General features: G+C 46.0%; 1 protein-coding gene across 10 annotated transcripts in view; it reads left to right on the plus strand.

Annotated features, from left to right (window-relative positions):
• Window positions 1–20085, plus strand: part of WDFY3 (WD repeat and FYVE domain containing 3) — a 1391721-nt gene that overhangs the window by 491073 nt on the left and 880563 nt on the right. For all 10 annotated transcript variants that reach the window (XM_085636566.1, XM_085636564.1, XM_085636563.1 and 7 more), the window contains one exon: window positions 17354–17525. In XM_085636566.1, coding sequence (XP_085492692.1) covers window positions 17354–17525 — 172 coding nt within the window. The remainder of the gene's footprint in view (window positions 1–17353; window positions 17526–20085) is intronic.

Here is a 20085-nt window from a genome sequence, read left to right on the forward strand (position 1 = left end):
GGCCAGGTCAGTCTCAACCGTGACATGGGGCTGAAACGGAGTGGGGTGAAGCCAGAAGTGGAGAAAGCTGGACTGGGCACTGAGGGCATAGAGTTTAAGATAGGGGGCACCAAGCCCACAGCGCGACATCGGAAGGGTTACGATAGTGTATGCAATCCTGGGTTGACGGCCAGCCCAAATCAGAGTGATCACCAAAGAGCGGAGCTTACGGAAAAAGTGAGCAGTGAGAGGGATAGGGATATTGACAAATATAAAAACTTTGGGGGCACCACCACCTTGACAATGGCTATGCGACCGGCTAAAGAGAGTGGCAAACGACTCCAGAGGGGAATCTTGGACTCCAACCAGTCCACCGCGCGGCCGAAGTTGGCTCTCCAGAGTTCGTCGACGTCCCTACTCAACCAGATCCCAAGATACCTAGTGGGCTCAGTTGCCCACACAAAGGGATAATCTGGATCGAAGGGCATCATGGCGTGGACAAGAGGAAATAGCACAGACTTGTTCCAGTTCACCAGGATGCCGGAGTATCCGCCAAAGCGTATCACCTCACGAACCAGAGGACTGAGGTTCTCCTGAGGGTGGCGGACGTACAGGGTAGGGCACGAGCCGCAAAGCTGATGCCCCTCTGGGTGTAATACTGGCACAGTTGAGCCGCAAGGGGCTCCATTGCGATTGCGAAAAGCATTGGTGACAACGGACAACCTTGCCGGGTGCCACGCTCGATGGAGATGGGATCTGAGATTTGGCTGTTGAGCCGAAGGCGGCGGTGGGAAGAGTATATAGGAGCAACACTTTACGTATACAAATCGGACTGAAGCCCAAGCGAGGGAGAAGATGAAATAGGAAGGACCACTCTAGGGTGTCAAAGCCTTTAGTGGCGTCCAGCAGGGCTGCCACTGCCGGGAGCACAGGGTTTATTTGATGAAGAACAGAGAAAATGGTCCGGAGATTATGGGAGGTGGCACGGCCAGGAATAAAACTGGACTGATCCTTGCGGGCAATAAGCGGCATGAGGGGGAGAAGGCGCGAAGCAAGCAGTTTGGCAAAAATGTTCTTGTCTGTGTTTATAAGTGACGGGGCGATAAGAGTCCCGTAATTCGGGTGATTTGTCCGGCTTTAAGAGCAAGGTGAGTAAGGCCTCGCGAAGCGATGGGGGGAGCTGTCCTGTCTCAAAGGACTCGTTATATATGACGGCTAGGTGAGGAACCAAAATGGGGGCGAAGGCCTTGTAGAAGGAGGCCGGCAGGCTGTCCAGGCCAGGAGCCTTATCGCCGGGCATTCCATTTATTGCAGCTAGTATCTCTTCTTTGGAGAAAGGTTCATCTAGGAACTCCCGGTGGGGATTACCCAGCCATAACAATTGGAGGGTGTCAAAGTATTGATCAAGGATCTCCTGCGAAGGGACTGAGCCGGCAGTGTAAAGTTGTGTGTAAAATTAAATAAAGCGCGCTTTGATTTCTTCGGTGAGGTTGTTCGATCAGGACCGCCATCACGGAGGGCGTTACTATACGATGCAGAACGAGGCGGGCAAAGAAGGTTGGCCAGGGTTTTGCCGGGGCGATCACCCTCGCCGAAATGGCACGCCCAAGACTCTCTGCCGAGAAAGGCAAGTTCTCTGTTGGCCTCGTCGGCGAAGTCTGTCAGTGTCCCCCGGATCTGGGCGAGCTTATCGGGGTTGGGGTCCCGAGCATGGGAAGACTCGAGATCCTTAATCTCCCTTTCCAATTTGTCAATGGTGCCGCGGATGGATTGGAGGACGCCGGACTGTTTAGAAATACACTCACCACGGATAACAACTTTAAAACTCTCCCATAGCGTGGACGGTGAGTCCACCAAACCCTCGTTAAGCTTGAAGTAATTTGTGATTGCAGTCTGAATTTCATCGCAGAATGCTGGATCGCGGAGAGCGTTAGAGGGGAGCCGCCAAGAGAAGGCGCGGCAGAGGGAGTGGGGAAGGCGCAGGCATAAGCGAACAGGAGCATGGTCAGAGAGGGTGCGTGCCATGTGATCGGAGGTGAGCCAAGCCAAGTGTCTGGGGTAGTAATCCAGAGGTCCAAGTGGGACCAGCAGCCACGGGAGCCAGTGACACAAGTACCTTCACGCGTATCGGGGCAAGTGTGTCGCCATGCGTCGTACAAAGTGTTGTCAGTGAGAATGAAATTGAGGAGGGAGGTGGCACGTGGGTGAAGGGTACGGGGACCAGACCGATCCAGCGAAGAGGAAAACGTTATATTAAAAAGTCCCCACCCCAGATGAGCGCGGCAGGGCTGAGCGCAGAAATGTGGTGCCAGACTTGTGCGAAGAAATCAGGGTCATCACAATTGGGCCCATACAGGGCAGCAAGCGCCAGAGGCTGGGCGTGAAGAGTACCGTGGAGAATCACAAAGCGTCCCCCAGTATCAACAACCACCTTTGAGGTCTGCTGGGGGAGCCACTTGCGCAACAGGATGGACACCCCCGAGAATAAGTAGAATAATAAGAAGAGTGAATTTCGCCCTAGTGTCGGGAGTCGAGCCTAGAGGACGTGGCGGGCACGAGATGGGTTTCCTGCAGGAAACATATGTCCATCTTATGACGAATAAGGTGGGCGTGGACCAGTCGCGCCTTACGGTGGTCGTTAAGCCCCTGGACGTTACAGGTCCAAAGGACAGTGTCCGTCATAGTGCCATGTCAGGGAGGAGGGTGATAAACAAGTCAACGAGAGAGAAAAATGGTGTGAGGCGATATAACTGATGCTGCAACAAATGGAGCAAAAGTAGGGTCAGTGCAAGAAGCATGGAGGTGCAAAGTGGTGTCATAACCCATAATGCAAAAAAAGCTGCGCATGAGGGCGCAAGTAAAATCTGCGCGGTGCCCTCGGATGAGGGGCAAACAGTAAAAGTGCATGAAAATAGCATAACAATGAAACCATTAGGTGCATAGAACAGGAATACAAGATAAAAAAAGGCGTGTCATGAAGGAGCCAGTAGCATAAAGCAGTGCAAGAACTAACATTAAAGCCCCAATTAGAGGCAACAATCCCCAGATACCCCCAGCCCAACCACCCATCCCACCCACCCCAAGAAAAAACCCCAGAGGACCCACCACCCCCATTCCCATTCCAACCCCCCAATCATGCTGAGATTCCACCCATACCCACCCCACGGACCCACAACTAGGAAGGGGAGAGTCAATGTTAAGCAAGGGAATTATCCCGTGGGGGCATGGCGTCGCTCAGCATACTCCCTTGCCGAGAAGGCAAGGTGGCCAAGCCCTAAGCATGTCAGACAATCAAAAATATCAAATGGCAGAAGAACAGAAGCCCCTTTGTATGGGCCGGGAAAGTCATGACCCAGGGGGCTATAGCAGTGAAGAGAGCCAACGTAGAGCAGGCATAGAAGCCACAAACATTGGAAATAGTAACCAAAAGATTAGTACAAGGCCAATCAATCATTGTCACTAAGATGGTCCGCTGCAGTGGCCTGAGAGTAAGCAGGTGAAGAGCGATGCGACCTGTCTAGTTTCTTGACAAAGACGAGGGCGTCTTTAGGATCCGGGAAGACGAGCTTTTTTGAACCCTGCCGGACCCGTAGCTTCGCATGATAAGCCAGTGAATAAGAAACTTTGTGCTTTTGGAGGATCCGCTTTGCCGGGAGGAATTCACGGCGAGCTGCCTGGACAGCGATGGTATAGTCAGGATAGAACGAGAGAGAGTTGCCTTGATGGCGGATTTTGCCCTTCTCTCTGGCCGCCGGGAGGATGGCATCGCGGTCTCTGAAGTTCAGGATTTTGGCGATGATGGGGCGAGCCGGCAGGCCAGGGCCTGGACGAGGGCCGAGGGAGCGATGTGCCCGTTCAACAATGAAGACGGAGGAGAGGATATCGCCAAAGAGTTCCCTGGCGAGCTGTTCCACAAAGTCCTCCATTCGGGAGATATTGGTGGATTCGGGAACTCCTGTGATGCAGAGGTTGCTCCTCCAGGAGCGCGCCTCCAAATCTTCATTTTTATTCCGAATGAGGTCGAGTATTTTGGCCATCTGTAATAATTTTGGGCGATCTTGAGTGGCGGCATCCTCGGCATCAGAGACCCTGGATTCGACATGCAGAGGACAAGCATCGTGGGAGTCAACTCGGGCCTTAACTGAGTCCAGACGGGCAGACAGCTGATCAAGCTGGGCTGCAATACCTGTGACCGTGGATTTGACGTCGAGCATAAATGCCTCCATGATAGTAGCGGGGTCGCCACTATCCGAGCTTGCGCCGTCCTGACACGTCAAGCGACGCTGGTCAAAGGCGATCTTGGGCTGCTTAGGGTCAGTTCTCCCCATGGCCGGCGAAAGCAGGTAGGAGGCACAACCAGAAAGCAAGGAGGAGTTAACAGCCAAAGAAGAACTGTGACAGGTGAGCCACGGACAAACAATAGCTGGGCCAATTGCAAGTGTGATGCCAGGGTTTCAAGAAGCGCCCCCAGTATAGGCGAACAGGAGCAAACAGTCACTGAGGATCGCAGAGGCAGCGGGGTGATGGCAGGACCTGCCACAGGGTGCGCACACCAGGCCTGCAGGTTGGCGGAAAGGCAAGGGCAGACCCCGTACACACAACGAAGTCCAGAGGAGGTCGCGCCACTCCGAGCTATGGGGCAAATGCCCTGAAAGTGCAAGGGGCCCAGCAGGAGGTAACAGTAAGGGTGGCGCGATGCCAACGTGAATTCCGCAAAGGCACGTTAGTGGTGCAAGAGTTAGGCGGCGCCAGGAGCAGTTGGGCCGCAAGTATGGTCCACAAGGTACGGCCCACGGGATCCGATGACAGTGTCAGTGGCGATGTCGCAGAGTGCCAAGGGGGACGGATGGCCCCCACGTGGGGCCAGTGTCGCAGGCCAGTCGGATGGGGAATGGTGAAGGATGTCACAGCAGGAGTATGAGGAAGAGGGCCCCCCGTGTAGCATGTGGACTCCGGTGCAGAGGTGCCCCGTAAGGATAGTAGGCGCCGTGGTGGGACAAGGCCAGAGGTCTGAGGACGCCAGAAATCGCCGCAGTTGGGCGGCGTGCAGGAGAGCGTCCGAATCGAGGCCAGCAGTCCGGGGGCCGAGGAACCAGCGCCGCAGACAGCCCCAGCCGGTGCAGGGCAAGCAGTGAGGCCAAAGCAACTGAAGGTAGCACCGCTTGGCGGGGAACCTCAGGCTGACTGTCGCGGCGAGTTGGGCGCAGGCTCAGACGCACCAGTGGAGCGTGGGCCGATGCAGTCAGGAGGAGGCCGAGGTGGTGCAGCGCTGTGACGGAGAGTAGCTGGAGGAGGCCGCAAGGAGGATCGAGGACGCCAAGCGTGTTAAGCAGCCCTCCGGGAAAAGCCGGGAGGACGTGCCAGCCTGGGTGCAAGTGCGGCGGGGAGTCGCGGGGAGCATGCTACCCACATCACCTGACCTGGACACAGAGGGCCACCGCAGCGGGCGCCAGAGGTGGAAGGAAATGGTGCCTGTGTCGCGGGAAGGCCTGAGCTGGGCGGTGCAGCACACGGCCCCCCAATCCCGCCACGAATGACCCCGGCGGCAGCGGCACTCACCAGGCACAGCAGTTAGGAGTCCTCCGCAGTCCCTTGGTCGACCCCGGGGCACAAGAGGCCAAATCAGCAGCAGGTAGAAGGGCCGGGCCTCGCCGGCGGCAGGGCCCAGGTTCAGTGCCCTGAACAGGCGACAAATCTTGACTCCCTCGCGTCACCGGGGGCCACAAGTCGCACAGGGTGACGCCCTAGGACAAGAGGCGACAGGAAAGCAGGATATCGGGCAGGTTTAGGGCAGTTGTCTGAAGGATGATTGCGGATGTTTGGCTTGGCCACCAGAGCCCACTTAAAGTGCAGCCATCTTGCAGCCGGCTAAGCCACGCCACCAATGTCATTACACTATTAAAACTTTTAGCTTATTGGACTGCTGAACATCCATCAACCTTATAGCGTTTGATGTCACTTGGTAGACTTTCTTAATGATAGATTTTTGTGTACACATCGCTTATTTGACTTTTATTGTTTTATGCAAAAACCGAATAAAGTGATTTGATGATGATGATCATTGATGAGCAAGTCCAGGGTGAATAAATATGATGAAGCTTGTTTAACAATACCGCCAATCTTCGTCAGTTGTCTTGTTCATCTTGTCTGTATTCTGTTCAAAGACCATCACCTTTTGAGCACCTTACTACCCACAGATTTAGTTATCTGGCTACAGCCGTTTTCTACTTTAAAGTTTTACATGGAATAATGGTTCCACTGTGCTCCTAGTGTGTTTGTCATTGGCATACATTCCTTTTGAACTGATGTGACATCCTTTCGGTGCAGATGCTTTGGCTTTCCCAGTGCTTTTTTTTTCTTTTTGTTTTTCAAGTCGCATTGTTTACTTTTATTCTTCCACTAACGTTCTCTTAGAATGCTTTTCACAATTTTCACTGTTATTGTAAAGAATGTTTTCATAAAGTCTTCTTTTCTGTGTAGATGACCAATCTAATGGCCTTGTGAAAGATAAATACTTTTAAAAATAGCTTAAGGACTTGGTTGACAGAAAATCTAACATCATTTGCACACCTCGATATACCGAAGGTGTTTTATATTTTAGGCATCTCTACTTATTGGGTACTCTTGGCAATTACTAAGCAGGATCACAGGTCATAATTCAGTGCTCTGTGTCCCAGCATTCCCCCGTGCAATAACTAATTCCAGTGTAGTGTTTACACTGATTGCCTTTTCCAGTATCCATGTATTTTCATAGGTAGCACTGTCACCAACCACTGTGGCACTTCACTGTACAGCATTAAAGGGAAATGGTGCACCGGCAATTATACGGAAATGACTGAACTTTCACTAAAAAGACAGAGGAACAGCTAAGCAGTGCCTCCAAAAGGTGGAGGGTCTGTGGAGTGGCGCAGACTGAAAATTCCTGCCATACTGAATTGGCGAAACTCCCGTCCCCTTGAACTTGGCTGTCGAGGCAGTAGCCCTTTGTGAATATTTGTACTGATGTCCAAAACACAGTCTGGCAGATGCCAAGAACAGTTGCTGCTCATGTAAACATAGTGGTGGCAGCCTTGAATGAGGTGAAAAGGGCCCCCAGTCAGTCTAGAGACAGCTTTTTGGCCATTGCATAGCATATCTTCATGTAAAGGACTATTTACCCATACAGGGTAACCTTACTTTTCTTTGCCCTTGAGAACCACACAAAAAAATGATTGTCAACCAGATGGCCTTTAGTGTGATCGACTTAAAGCTTAAAACTCTTTTGTGGTCCAGCCGTCCGTCTCTTTTCTTCCATTGAGGGGTGAGGCGGAGCAGAGAGCATTGGGAGGGAGATGGATTGCCTGACGTGAAGAGGTCTGACAGGGCAAGAAGGTTGCCCTGCTTCTAAAAAAAAATTTTGCCCAGAAAAAAAGATGCTGTAGGGCAGTTACACCGAAAGAGCCTGAAGCCCACTCATGTGACACGCTGAGGTGATTGAGATGAGGAAGACTGTCTTTATTGTCAGAAGACACACTGAGCAGCTGTGCTTAAGCTTAAAAGGAATACACATGAGAAATGTCAAGAGAAAATTATAGTCCCACTGTGGCATCACACGGTTTGGAAAAGAACGTGTATTATTCCTTTAATAAATTGCATCCCAAAAGGTGATTTGAACAAGGACAGTTGGTCTGGTAAACGCAGAGAAGGGCAAGTAAAGTTTAATAGTGCCCATGGCAAGGTCTTCCTGGACCAAAGATGAAACAAATATCTGACAGCTTGGCTGCGGACTCCATGCTTGGCCACCAATCTGTCTCAGCCCCTGCCATAAATAGACTTTTTGGGAGGGTGCCTGGAAGCCCGGTTGACATCCACAACTTTGATTAGCAACTCAAATGCCGACACTTGCTGCTGCTCAGTCACCACGCATGGAGATGTAGATTACGCAGATTCGGGTGGAGGACCCTGCCCTGCTGCTACAATAGAAAATCTTTCTGAAGTGGTAGCCTGATCGGAGGGAAGATGCACATGCTCAAAAGTTCTATGTACCTCCCTTTCCTGGCCCAATCCGGGGCCACTGGACTCACTTGGGCCTAGTTGTTCCTGATCTTCTAAAGCACTTTAAGCTGGAGAGGCAGAAGTGGGAAGACATACTGAAGGGGCCATGTGTTCCACCCCAGTTAAAATACATTCCTGGGGTGAGCTTTTACAGGAACTCCAACTTGCAAAAATATAGACCCTGCACATTCTCAAGGGAGGCGAAAAGATCTAGCCAGTATTCTCACCAGTGTAGGATGATGCCCAGTGCCACCTCAGGATGCAGACCCTGTTCGTTGTCCGCCAGGTACCACCGGATGAGTTTGTCTACCCTGGTGTTCAATGAGCCAGCAAGGTGTATCACAATAACTGAGATGCTGTCATGTTCCAACCACCTCTACAGGCACAGAGACTCCTAGCACAAGACCCTACTCCACCCTGCTTCTTCCAGTACCACATTTTGTTGATGTTGTCCATGAGAACATGTACTAGCCTCCATTTGATGAATGGCAGGAAGGCCTTCAATGCCAGGTGAATGGCCCGTAACTCCAACTTCACCACCATCTGCTCTGGATAGGGAAGGGAGAGGGACCACTGCTGATCAGTTTGCAGTCAAGCAGCCACCTCTGTAAATCTTGTGTAGTCTCCTCCAAAATCTGAATGACATCCAACAGGTTTCCTTGTTGCTGTGCCCACTGCGACTCAAGAGCCCACTGCAGAGCCTGCATATTCCACCTGGCAAAGCAGACAGGAAAGGTTTGAATGAGGCCAACAGTCCAAGAATCCTCAGAGCTGCTCTCACTGAGAGCCAGGACTGAGGCTGAAACATAAGGATTGTATCCCAAATGTTCTCGACTTGTTGCGCCGGAGGAAAGGGCATGGACTGCACCAAGTCCAAGAGAGCGCCTATAAAAGCGTCTGCACAGGAGTCAAGTGTGACTTCAGCCCATGGATTAAGAACCCCAAATGATGCCAGGAGGTTCATTGTTGTTTAGAGGTGGGCTATGGCCAGCTGTAGCTATCCTACCTTCAACAGCTAGTCATCGAGGTGAGGAAAACTGGTATCACCTAACTCTGAAGAAGAGCGGCTACCACCACCATCACTTTTGTGAACACCCATGGGGTGCTGATAAGCCTAAAGAGGAGCACGGCAACCTGAAAATGCCCTTGGCCAACCTTGAACCACATACGTCTGTGGGACCACAGAACGACACATGAAATTAAGTGTCCTGCAGGTCCAAAGTTACAGTCCAGTTCCCTGGATCCAGGGGTGACAGAACCTGGGCCACTGTGAGCATTTTGAATGTGTCCTTCCACAAGAAGGTATTCAGAAGGTGAGTATCTAAAATAGAACAAAGACCTCCATATTTCTTCAGCATGAGTCAATAGCGGGAGTAACAACCCTCTCTGGGTGGTGGTAAAGTCTGTTCAGAATCTGAACCAAAAAGATGATGGAGCCTCTGAGCTGCAGTGTGGTTGTATTGTCTGAATCGGTCTGGGATCAAGTCACATTTTGCCTTATGTTTCCTCTTCAATTTGGACTTCGATTTACCGGATGACTTGGATCCCAAACAAAACCTATTGCAAGATCTTCCCCGAGAGTGGGAAAGGGTCTATTACCTTGATCTGAAGTGTGACTTAACCGAGGTCCGTAACTTGTTTTTTGAAATACAGCTTCACTTCAGAGTCCCGAATTGCCTTTGAGTGCATGAGGGCACCCAAATTGCACATCTTGGAGTTGTGCCCAGAACCCAAACACCAAAGACACACCTTGTGTGTGTCTGTTATCTACATCTGTTTTTGACAGTCATAGCATGGTTTGAACTCCGTAATCTTAGGTGGGGACATTGCTTACTGGATTTCAATTTGAAAACTCATCAAAACTTATGAAAAATGGAGCAGAACATGTTTCATGGCACAGAAAGAAAGGAACTGAGGTCAGTGAGTAGGACTGTTGCTTATATGTGGCTCTGCTGTGTCACTTTCGAGGCCGCGGAACAAAGTCAATGATGAGCAGCACAGCACCATACCATTCAGAAGCTAGCCTGTGGAAAAACATCTAGAGCAGGTCTGGTGCCAGGAGAATATTCTAAAGGTGGGCAATCTGCAGTTAAAAGTATCAATCAGAATGCCTTTTTTAAAGAGTTCATTCTTATTTACCAAACACCATCTATTTGATATACATTAATGTGGATGTATTGATTTCACCTTCGCTAATATCACTTATTCGTTTCAATGTCCTGTCTTGGAGGTAGTTGCTTTTCATTGAAAGCCATTGTGTATATCCAATCAAATTGAAAAAAAGACAAAGTATTTGTTATGTGTATAGTAATTTGACTTTTCTCTGTTTCATTTGTGAGTAGTAGTGTAGTCCAGTTTGTCATACATTTAGACCAAAAGTCCGAAATAAAAAGAAAGACCAAACGTAAAAAAAGAAATCCATTTGAAAAACCACAAGTTCCAAATCTTTGAGATTGAAAACAAAATGTTGGGAAACACATTTTTATATGGTGGCACAGTGTAAATCTTGGTGTTACTGAGAGGTTAGGAGTATAGCTGGAGTTTGGGTTGCGGGTTGGGCTAGAGAAAGGCCTTTGAGTAGGGGTAAGCTATGGTTCAGGACATTTATTTATTGAGAAGTTTTGTAAAATGCCAAACACATCGCCTTTTGGCCATGATAGAACACTGAAAGGACAAGTACAGTGTGCAAGAAAAGGTGTAGACAAAGGAGTTAGCGTAAAAAATAATTGAAGGTAAAACACCCCAAAACAATATTACTCTATCACAGTTCCTGTCATTACATTTGATCAAATTAGTAAATGAAGAGTTCACTCTGCAGTTATAGAACTGTAGGTGTTTTTAATCTGCTTTTAGGATGAGGACCAACGCATTACAGCGTATAGGGCCCTGGACACCACATTTTTTGGCGTTTGAATATGTGATGCTGGATGAAGGGCATGTCCAGTGATCGAGGGTTCCTAGTTAGAATGTGATGTGGGACTAGGTTTTGGAGGTAGCATTGACGTTTTTTCCAGTAAGCTTTGTAAATGGTATCAACGATTTTTGATTCCAACTTTAAATTTGATCCTAGCTGAATACAAAGGGCAAACTAGGTGGCAAGAATGAACATTCCTGTCCTAGTGGAGGTGCAGTGCCGAGAAGAAAGGGTTGAAGGAGAAGGTTACCAGTGTAGAGGAAATGGAGGAGTCTTCTATGTTGAGTGCACACACATGAGTGTGCGACAAGTTGTGCTGTCAGCGAAGAAAGTGTATGGCTCGGAGTTCCGTATGGGAGACAAAACCAAATGTCTAATGGCCCTTGGTTTAAGCTTCACTTTTGTTCTAAGTTGAAAGTCTGTTATAGGCTGCGCCTGACTGAGGTCAAACTTAAAAGCTTGTGGATGTATTGTGGTTTGCAATTTTTTTAGGTCTCGCCTAGGCAGCGCTTGCACTCTCTCTTTGAGACATGCTGTATTCAGGATATGGTATAAACAACAGTTGGTCCTGACGTTTTCTATTTATCACCCCCAAAGAGGCAAAAGATTCAGAAAATTCATCAGAGAAGTCATATAAATATTTTGCAATTGGTGAAATATTCTTTTGAAATAAACCAGTGAGAAAGACATACAACAACTGAGATTATGATCAAATCTTTTTATATATATTCCTTATAAATAGGCATAATCAAATAAAGCATTTATATAATAATAGGTTGTTCAAAAAGAAGGTGCAGAAAAGTGCTCATGTGTGAATGTGAGTGAAGAACAAAAAGAAAAAATCAGAAATTTAAAAATACAAATATATTAATTTACACATAAACAACACTGGTGCAGTGGTTATCAGGAATAGCTTCACCAGTGTTAGGCCTGTTTACAATACTCTTGTAATGTGTTATTATATGGCCTTACTACAGAATGTTGTAACTTATTTGACAATGCATCATCCAGTTTTTCAACAGGATCAGTATAATGTATTCCAGGCTGCGAAACAAGGGATGTCAACGTTTCGACCCTTCTTAGCCGGTGAGGGTTGATTATGACCTCCGCATGCGGGTCTTCATCAGGACATTGAAAAAGAAAACCGTGTTTGCTGCTTGGATGGCTAGGACAATCAACTGAATATGTAGTCAGTGGTATCCGGATAGACTAAATCCATGCACAGATCATGAAGGCGGTCACCGCGTTTAGGTGGCTCACTCGAAAGCTTAAAATAATTTATTGTATATATTGTTATTCTTGCGAGACAATATACATGCGAGTTAAATATCATGCGCCCACACGGACATCTCGCCAATGGATATCTGAATAAACCACTATGTGGTTAAAGACACGATTACATCATTTTCCTAATGGGGCTCCCAATTCAGGCTCATCCGTCCATACGGTACAACGCTGGGATCCCTGTCCGTGCGAATGCCAGACAGGCTGGCATCCGCACGGACAGGGATCCACATGATATTTACCTTGCATGTTTATTTAAAAGACAGCCAGAGGGAAGTATTTTGTTCTGAAGCAAGTTGTGCCTCCTCTTTAGTGGCAACAACAGACTGTTGAAGTATTCTACTAGGAAGTGGATTGGGGATGAAAAAGTGAAGCTAGAAAAGAATGCCGGAAACAGACTCCATGTGGAAGGCAACAATGTTCATTACTATGAATGGAACCTTGCCAGATTGGCAGGCAAATAACTTAATTTTCAGGCAATACCTCGTCATGTGGGACTGACTCTGAAGTTTTCTGGGGCTTCTACATCCCTGTTTCTGTAATATGCCAGTGTTTTCTTTACTGTTGGACCCGGGCTCATCCCAGCTTTCTAGATTTTTCTCCATAAAGCTTGGCAGCAGACTAGTTTAAAACCCTCATGCCCTGCCCTGTTTGCGTGGCAAAGGAGAACTGTTTCCCATTGGTTCCTACTCCACCTCTTGCTACACTGGAGCGTGAATGCTGGAAAAGAGTAGAAAACATAAACAAATAGAACATTGTATTTATTTTTCTGCTGTGCTTGAGTTTACTTTTGCCTCAGTGACTTGAGGGCTGTAGCTGGCACACTGAGTGTAAAGGAAGATCCCCCAGAGACTTTTGAGGAACTTTGTGTGGGCCTATGAGGTGAACGCAGGGGATCTAAGTAGAGTAGCAAGAAGAAAAAACAGACACAGCTCAGCCCACCTCTGAATTACAGCTTTTTCTTTTTTGGGTGGGGTGCCTGACTAGTGCTAATAGCCTATTGCCCTTAGGGGCATGGCAGCAACGCTTGTAAATGACCTCCTTCTCTTTGTGGGGCCTTGCCTATGTGACACCTGCAATTTCTTACCACTGCAAGCAAAACCAGCTTAAACAAGTGTCACATGGGCACTGCTAAGGCTATAAGCAGGTCAGTGGGGTGACTAGAAGTAGGCTATTTGGCCACAGAAAGGACTTCGATTTTCATGTAGTGGTTTCAACCCTTGGGGCTGGTTAAAGGACCTGAGTACTGATAGCTTCCCTTTTGTTTCTGTCTCCCTATAAAAGTTGTAGGTGGCTTGACAACTAACAAAGTAATTCCTTGAGTTAAGAAAGGTATTACAGAGCAGGAAGTTATAGCTTCCTGCGGGGTGCTCACTCTACTTGTGCCTTCTCAAGGTGATTTTTAGGTCAAGCATTGGCAGCGCATGCACTGCTCTCGAAGCATGCTGTATTCAGGTATGGAGTTAAAGCTCCGCCCACTATCCGCCCATATTGTTCATTGGCTTGTGTCATTGTCCCCTATAAACTGTGGCTGTTGGTCAAAAGGCTTAGTAGTGCCTCTTTAGTACCGCCTTGTCCCATTTTGTAACCTCCCATGGCGACACCCCCTGTTATGTGTTGTTACTCAGTACGCTTTAATTACAGCCTCTGAGCACTATTTTCTCAAATAGCTTTGGCCTGCCTGCTATTGCAGGCAGGACACGCTCTCTCCTAACGCTTTTTTTTTTAATAGCCCACATTTGCAATGCAATAGGTTTTGCATTTGCTAGAGTTTAAGCTATTGGCAGTGTAAATGACTATGACTTTTATTTATCTGTTTTAAAACAACACATAAATAAAAGGCATGGCCATTTACAATGCCAATAGTTCATAAATGCAAGACCTATTGAATTGCAAATGCTTGTTTTTCTTGACAGGGTATTGAATGCCAGAGCCACAGCAGGCGGTCATCAGTGTTGAGTTTCCGCATGAGCTATTGTTTGGGATAAGCTGAAGCAATATGCGTTATTGGCATCCGTTTGAAGAGGTTTGTTCAAGTTGCTTCAATGGTACCGTGCCGCTCTGAACTCCAAGGTGGGACCCTCACCTAGGAACTTCTTCATGTAGTGTGCTTCTTCTACACCACTAGTTATTTCCAACCCTATTTAGTGGCTCTTGTGTCTCTTTGTTTCCATGTGTCCTCCTAACTCATTCTGTGTCTGGCTGCTGTTTGGATTCCCTCAGATTTTTGGGAAGTGAAGGATTCAGGTTGGATCTAAACACAAAGTACAGTGCACGTACATGCCACCCGTTACTCTACGTCCAAAAGATGTAATCTGCAAAATATCAGAAGATTAGGGATGCACACTCCAGTTAATATTTTCATGCATGTAAAAAAAAGAAATGTTATGAAGTTTTTTGATTGAGCGTTGAGCGTTGAAAAGTACCTAATGCAGCCTGCGCATTTGGCACACGCTACCCATTTTAAATGTTTGCTTGTGTTGTTTCGAGGAGTATGCCAGGAAAGTAAACGGTGTTTATGGCGCTCCAAATAGTTCACGGTGAGTTCCATTTAAAGTTTTATCCAAGTGGTTAAGCTGCCACCACTGATCATGACCTACGTTTAAGGTCAAAAGGGCCTTTCACTTATTATAATTTTAGAAAGCATTAGAAAAGCACTTGTTTGTGTGCAGCACATGTTGGCAGCAATTAATAACTCGTTCAAACATGTTTTCGGAAATTAAAAGAATGATGAATTTGAGAAATACTCTGTGGATTGGGTAAAGAAAGTATAACATCTCTATTACGGTTTGCACATGCCAGATAACCACAGGTCTAACCTCTTATTTTAATATTTCTAGCACTTTTGTGCCTCTTTTTTTTTTTATATCTAGGGCATTGCCAGGTCTAGGTTTATTTAGAAATATGCTATGTACCAAATTAAAGTTCCTCTTCATTAAAGTATTGGTGATATCAATGCAACATATCTTGATAAGTCCTGTAGAAAATAAATACCTGATTCACATTCGCGGAATAGATATTCCTCGCTGTGCACAGCTGGTCTTCAGTCCTCACCATCAGAATCAATATTCTAGAACCCAGCATGCATATTTGAAGTTTTATGGGTAAATTCTTGGTAGGATGAGATTTAGAACACTGTGCCTCCTCCAATCAAGTTAGGTTGGTGGTAGCGTTGTCGATCTTACATTTTTGACAGGTATATTAGGACTCTGAGAATACAGGTGCCCTTATCCAGCCTGGAGAGTTCTGGACATTTTTTATCAGATTTACGTTTTTCCCTTAACCAGCATTATTATCCCTCTACTCCAACTAAAACCTCAGTTTGAAACCGTGCTGTTTAGAGCACTAGTGTGTCTCGGTCTCTACAAGTGGCCATATTCAAAAGTTCAGGCTGGTCATTTCAAAGGACCAAGAGATGAATTGCCTTGCACGTCAAAACAAATATGAAGCCAGACTGTGTAAGGGAATTGTGGATTTCTGCTCCCAGTATTTGGATTCAGAATGTGCAGAATTTGGCTGTGGGGGTTTCAGATGTGCATTGCTTGTAATCCACTCAGCGGGGACTGGAATGGCCATGTGATACACAGAGAAAACCCACACTTGGCTTAAGGCCAGGGCCTGCTTTTAGAGGTGAGTGGACAGAGGGATCTTGATCTGTGGAGGACAAGGAGTTAATTATCAAGGTGCTGAGTGCCATCTTTTTAGGCTATGGGTTCTAATTTCCCTGCTGTATCTAGCGGTAGCTGACATTGGTGTATGCTGCAAACAATGCAACCTTGATGTACCTGAAAAAGCAAGGCGGCACAACTTTGTTTCTGTTAGTTGGCCATGGTGGAGAAATTAGAGCTCGCCATCACAACATCTGTGACCTCATTTGTGTTCAGGAATGCAGAGGCAGATTAAACCCTGTGCCTCACTTGTTGGAAGAAAGGAACCCTGCAGTCAGTGTGTGGACAGAGATGCCTTTTTTGGGTCGAGCTTGTGCAGCGCATGCGCTATTCTGCGAGGCATGCTGTATTGAGGTAGGGACTTGAAGCTCCACCCACTCTTATCCCACATTTTTAATTGGCTTGTGTCAATGCCCACTGTAAACTGTGGCTGTTCATGGGTCAAAAGTCTTAGTAGTCCCTCCTCAGTACCGCCTTGTCTCATTTTGTAACCTTCCATGGCAACACCCCCGTTACGTGCTGTTACTCGGGAGGCTTTAATTGCAGTCTCCGAGCACTATTTTCTCAAATTGCTTTGGCTTTGCTATTGCAGGCAGAACACGCTCTCTCCTAACTCTTTAAAAAAAATGTATAGCCCACATTTGCAATGCAATAGGTCTCACATATGCGAGAGTTTAAGCTATTGGCATTGTAAATGACAATTTATTTATCTGTTTTAACACATAAATAAAAGGCATTGTCATTTACAATGCTAATAGCTCAAACTCTCATAAATGCAAGACCTATTGCATTGCAAATGCTTGTTCGTTGTATCTCTGCACTATAGAAGGTCCTTGCTTTCATAGGAACTCTTGGTTTGCAGATTATGCAAATTATATCCCCGTGATGGGAAGTGTATCCTTCCTGCTCGGACACAATAGATATGATAGTCCCCGAAAAAGCAATTGGCCGGTGAGACTCCAGGCAAAAAATACCTTTGCTGCATTATTCGTCTGATGTGCCATTTCTACCCTAGTCAGAGGGTGACACAACGTGTCCACAATATGTAACGGAGAGGAGCTGTTTTCTACAACTAAAACACCATACCTGTCTGTAATCGTTCTTGTTTTCTGATTGGAGGGATGGTCTCCTTTTGACATTTATTTCTTCTGATCATTCAATAACGTGAAATATTGTTGGAACGCATCTCACATTTTCCTAAGCATTTTTACATTTGGATATCCTAGTGAAGATCAGACTAATTCTGCTTGTGTGGAAAGTGTCTAGAGTGGTGAGATTTTAACGGTTTGTGCCAACACGTGAGAGAGTTCCAGAGAGGTAGGGGGAGGCGGACATCGGGACTCAAACCTTTTCTAAGGCTAATAGGCTTGTGTTCTTTTTTCACCCAGTACAAATGACGAAACATTTTAATATTTTAAGCTCATATATCGTGTAATAATAATTTCTTTTTTCACTTTCTCCATTTCTTTTCCAGGCACGCCCACCATTCTGTTGCTCCTTCCTCTGTACATATACCCAAGAATGCCCTTGATGTGCGGCAGCATACTCCATCTTCCCAGAGTTTAGAGAATGTCATTATCCACCCTGGTGCGATGCTTGCCATGCTCGACCTGCTGCCCTCGGTGGACTCCCCTGTGCAGCCAGAGGTAAGGTAGAAGAGGCAACTGTATCACTGGGGCATTAAGCGAAATCTTTATTTTTACCAGGCGCCCGTGTAAAATACAGATTGTGATCACTTCAATGCATAACTATTTCTTCCGTATGTGCAGACATGTAATAAGTTGAATGTAAGATATTATTACATCAGCACTACAAACTTGTCATTTTGAAATGTACGCTTTGAAAGGCCATTTCTCAGTTCTATATTTTATCCTAACAATGGTTCACAGTGTACACAAAATACTCATTAAAAATAGCAAATATTTGAATCAAAATACAACAAACAACAAAAAAATTAAGAAAGAAAATTATAGAAATATATATGGCCCTTATATAGAAAACAAATTTAGTTATAGAAACATAATTTATTTTATGAAAAATAGTATTGTGAGGCTCAGACATATAAGCTGGTACATATAACAATTAATCGACATACACAACCAGACAAGTGGCATACAGAAAGAGGTTACATAAAAGTCGGAGTTCCAAACCAACACTGGAACTACAACACACAAAACAATGTGTCCTCCATAAATCGTGGCCACAGTTGCGTCGACGGCGTTTCGACCTTAGTCATAAATACATGGTCATCTTCAGGACTGATAAGTTATTGAGCATCCCACCAAATAATTTGATTTGCCAAAAGGTCACAAGCAAAATACAACTCAATCCTTGTATTAAAATCTTAATAAAAATGAAATGGACAGTCTTTGGAATTCAATTTCAAACTTACCTCAGCCGCTGTATAACTTTAATCCTATCCAGTGCGCAATGAATGAAAAAATCCTATAGCTGTCTTTGTAAAAAAACTCCCAGGCGTTAGTAAATCTTTAAGTTGTTCGCAACTCAATTGCCAAATCTCCGTTTTAGCAGTTCTAAATAGGCAATGAAAAATAATTTAAACAAGGACAAGCAACAAGGACCACTGTCTATGGCTGGGAACAAAATACGTAAAAGAGGGTCCTGACAGGTAAAAAAGGAGAGAGTGAAGGAGGTTTTTTTCAGTAAGGCAACCCAAAGAGAAAGAAAATTGGGAAAAGTTTTTTTTTTAAATCACACGGAGCACACAAAAACAGTGCCATGGGGAACAAGAGCTCCATTAGGAACAAAAATGAAACCGGAAACAAGAGGCTTGAGGGTGCAAGTTAATTGGGGGAAAAACACTAGAAAGAAAAAAAAGCAAAGTTAAAAGAAATAAAGAGTGATATTTGAGAAGAAAAAGAAGTTCGAACAAAAAAAAGACCTCTAACGCCATTCATTGAAGGTATATCTTTTCAAAGTGGGATGGAAATTGGCAATAATTGATGCAGAAAAATGTAGGTCTACTTTTAGCATCCAGTTGTTATTTCTTGATAGCAAGGTCGACCTGCCCTAGGCAGGGCCCCATTAGAATTATGCAGCAGGACAGGGCCACATTTTGCGGCAGGGTTAGTAAATTGTGCAGCAAGAAAAGCCACATTATATGGTATAATGCAGCCCATTTTGTAATAGTATTTCTTCATTATTTCGTCATTTGTAAACTTGGTAATACTGCAGTGACATTGGTTTCACCTCATTAGTGCTAGTTTCATACCCAAATATAGCTATAAGCAACAGATAAATGACCAGTCCAGTATTGCAAAGTGCCTGCCATTGCGTAGCAAAATGTATCACTGCATATTTCGTAACTTTTGAAGCATTTGTTTTTGTTAAAATATGCAGATTATGTGGCAGATGATGGATTATGTGGCAAATCTATAACTATGCAAAAATTGCAGTGGCCACACAATTCCATGATTCCAGTGGCCCTGCTTATAGTGAGATCAGGCACTGCTCGGTGGGCTGATCTGACAGATCAGTGTGTAGGCTGGATTTTTAGAAGCATGTGAGCCTGTTTTGTGACCATATGTGGCAGTTTTTACTGTTGATTAGCCTGATATTACCAAAAGCATGCCTGCAGCAAACACTTATGCGTGCTGTTTCTCATACCTTGTAAAATACCCATCAAGCGTGCTTTTGCAAGATCTAAAATGGACTGATTTGTAAATTTGGGCCTTTTTTTTGCTATTTGGGCCACTGATGTGGGGGGCGCACTTTTATTTTCATGCCCGGGCCTATTTTCTGTTCCTGTGCGACTCTGCTCCACAGCACAGCAGCAGTGAACAATACCTACAGATGTCAATTTTGCTCAATTTTGCTGCGACCTACCATTGTCACTGTGGTATTCTTTTGTCCAGTGCGTGCTGAGGGGGCTAGAGTAGGACAAATACAATTGAGAAGCACGCAGAACCCTCTATAATTGGAGCAGGAATCCACAGGATCAATTTTAGTTCAAGACGGTAGCGCCTTATTATAGGTAACTGTCTTTCATACAGCTGACACCGTGAGCGATGACATCACAAAGCTCCAGCAGTGATGTCCGCCCTGGATGCCATCGACATCTCCTAGGCAACTGCCTCTTGTTGCTGCTCCTAACGAGAACGAGTCTTTTTTCCCTTCTCCCGTCCTGTAGTCTTTCTCGTTGTTTTGCTGAGTTATTTGTGGGTGCTGCCTGCTTTGGTGTTAGGG

The sequence above is a fragment of the Triturus cristatus genome, chromosome 2_1 (genome assembly GCF_964204655.1).
Source record: "Triturus cristatus chromosome 2_1, aTriCri1.1, whole genome shotgun sequence".
Lineage (NCBI taxonomy): Eukaryota > Metazoa > Chordata > Amphibia > Caudata > Salamandridae > Triturus > Triturus cristatus.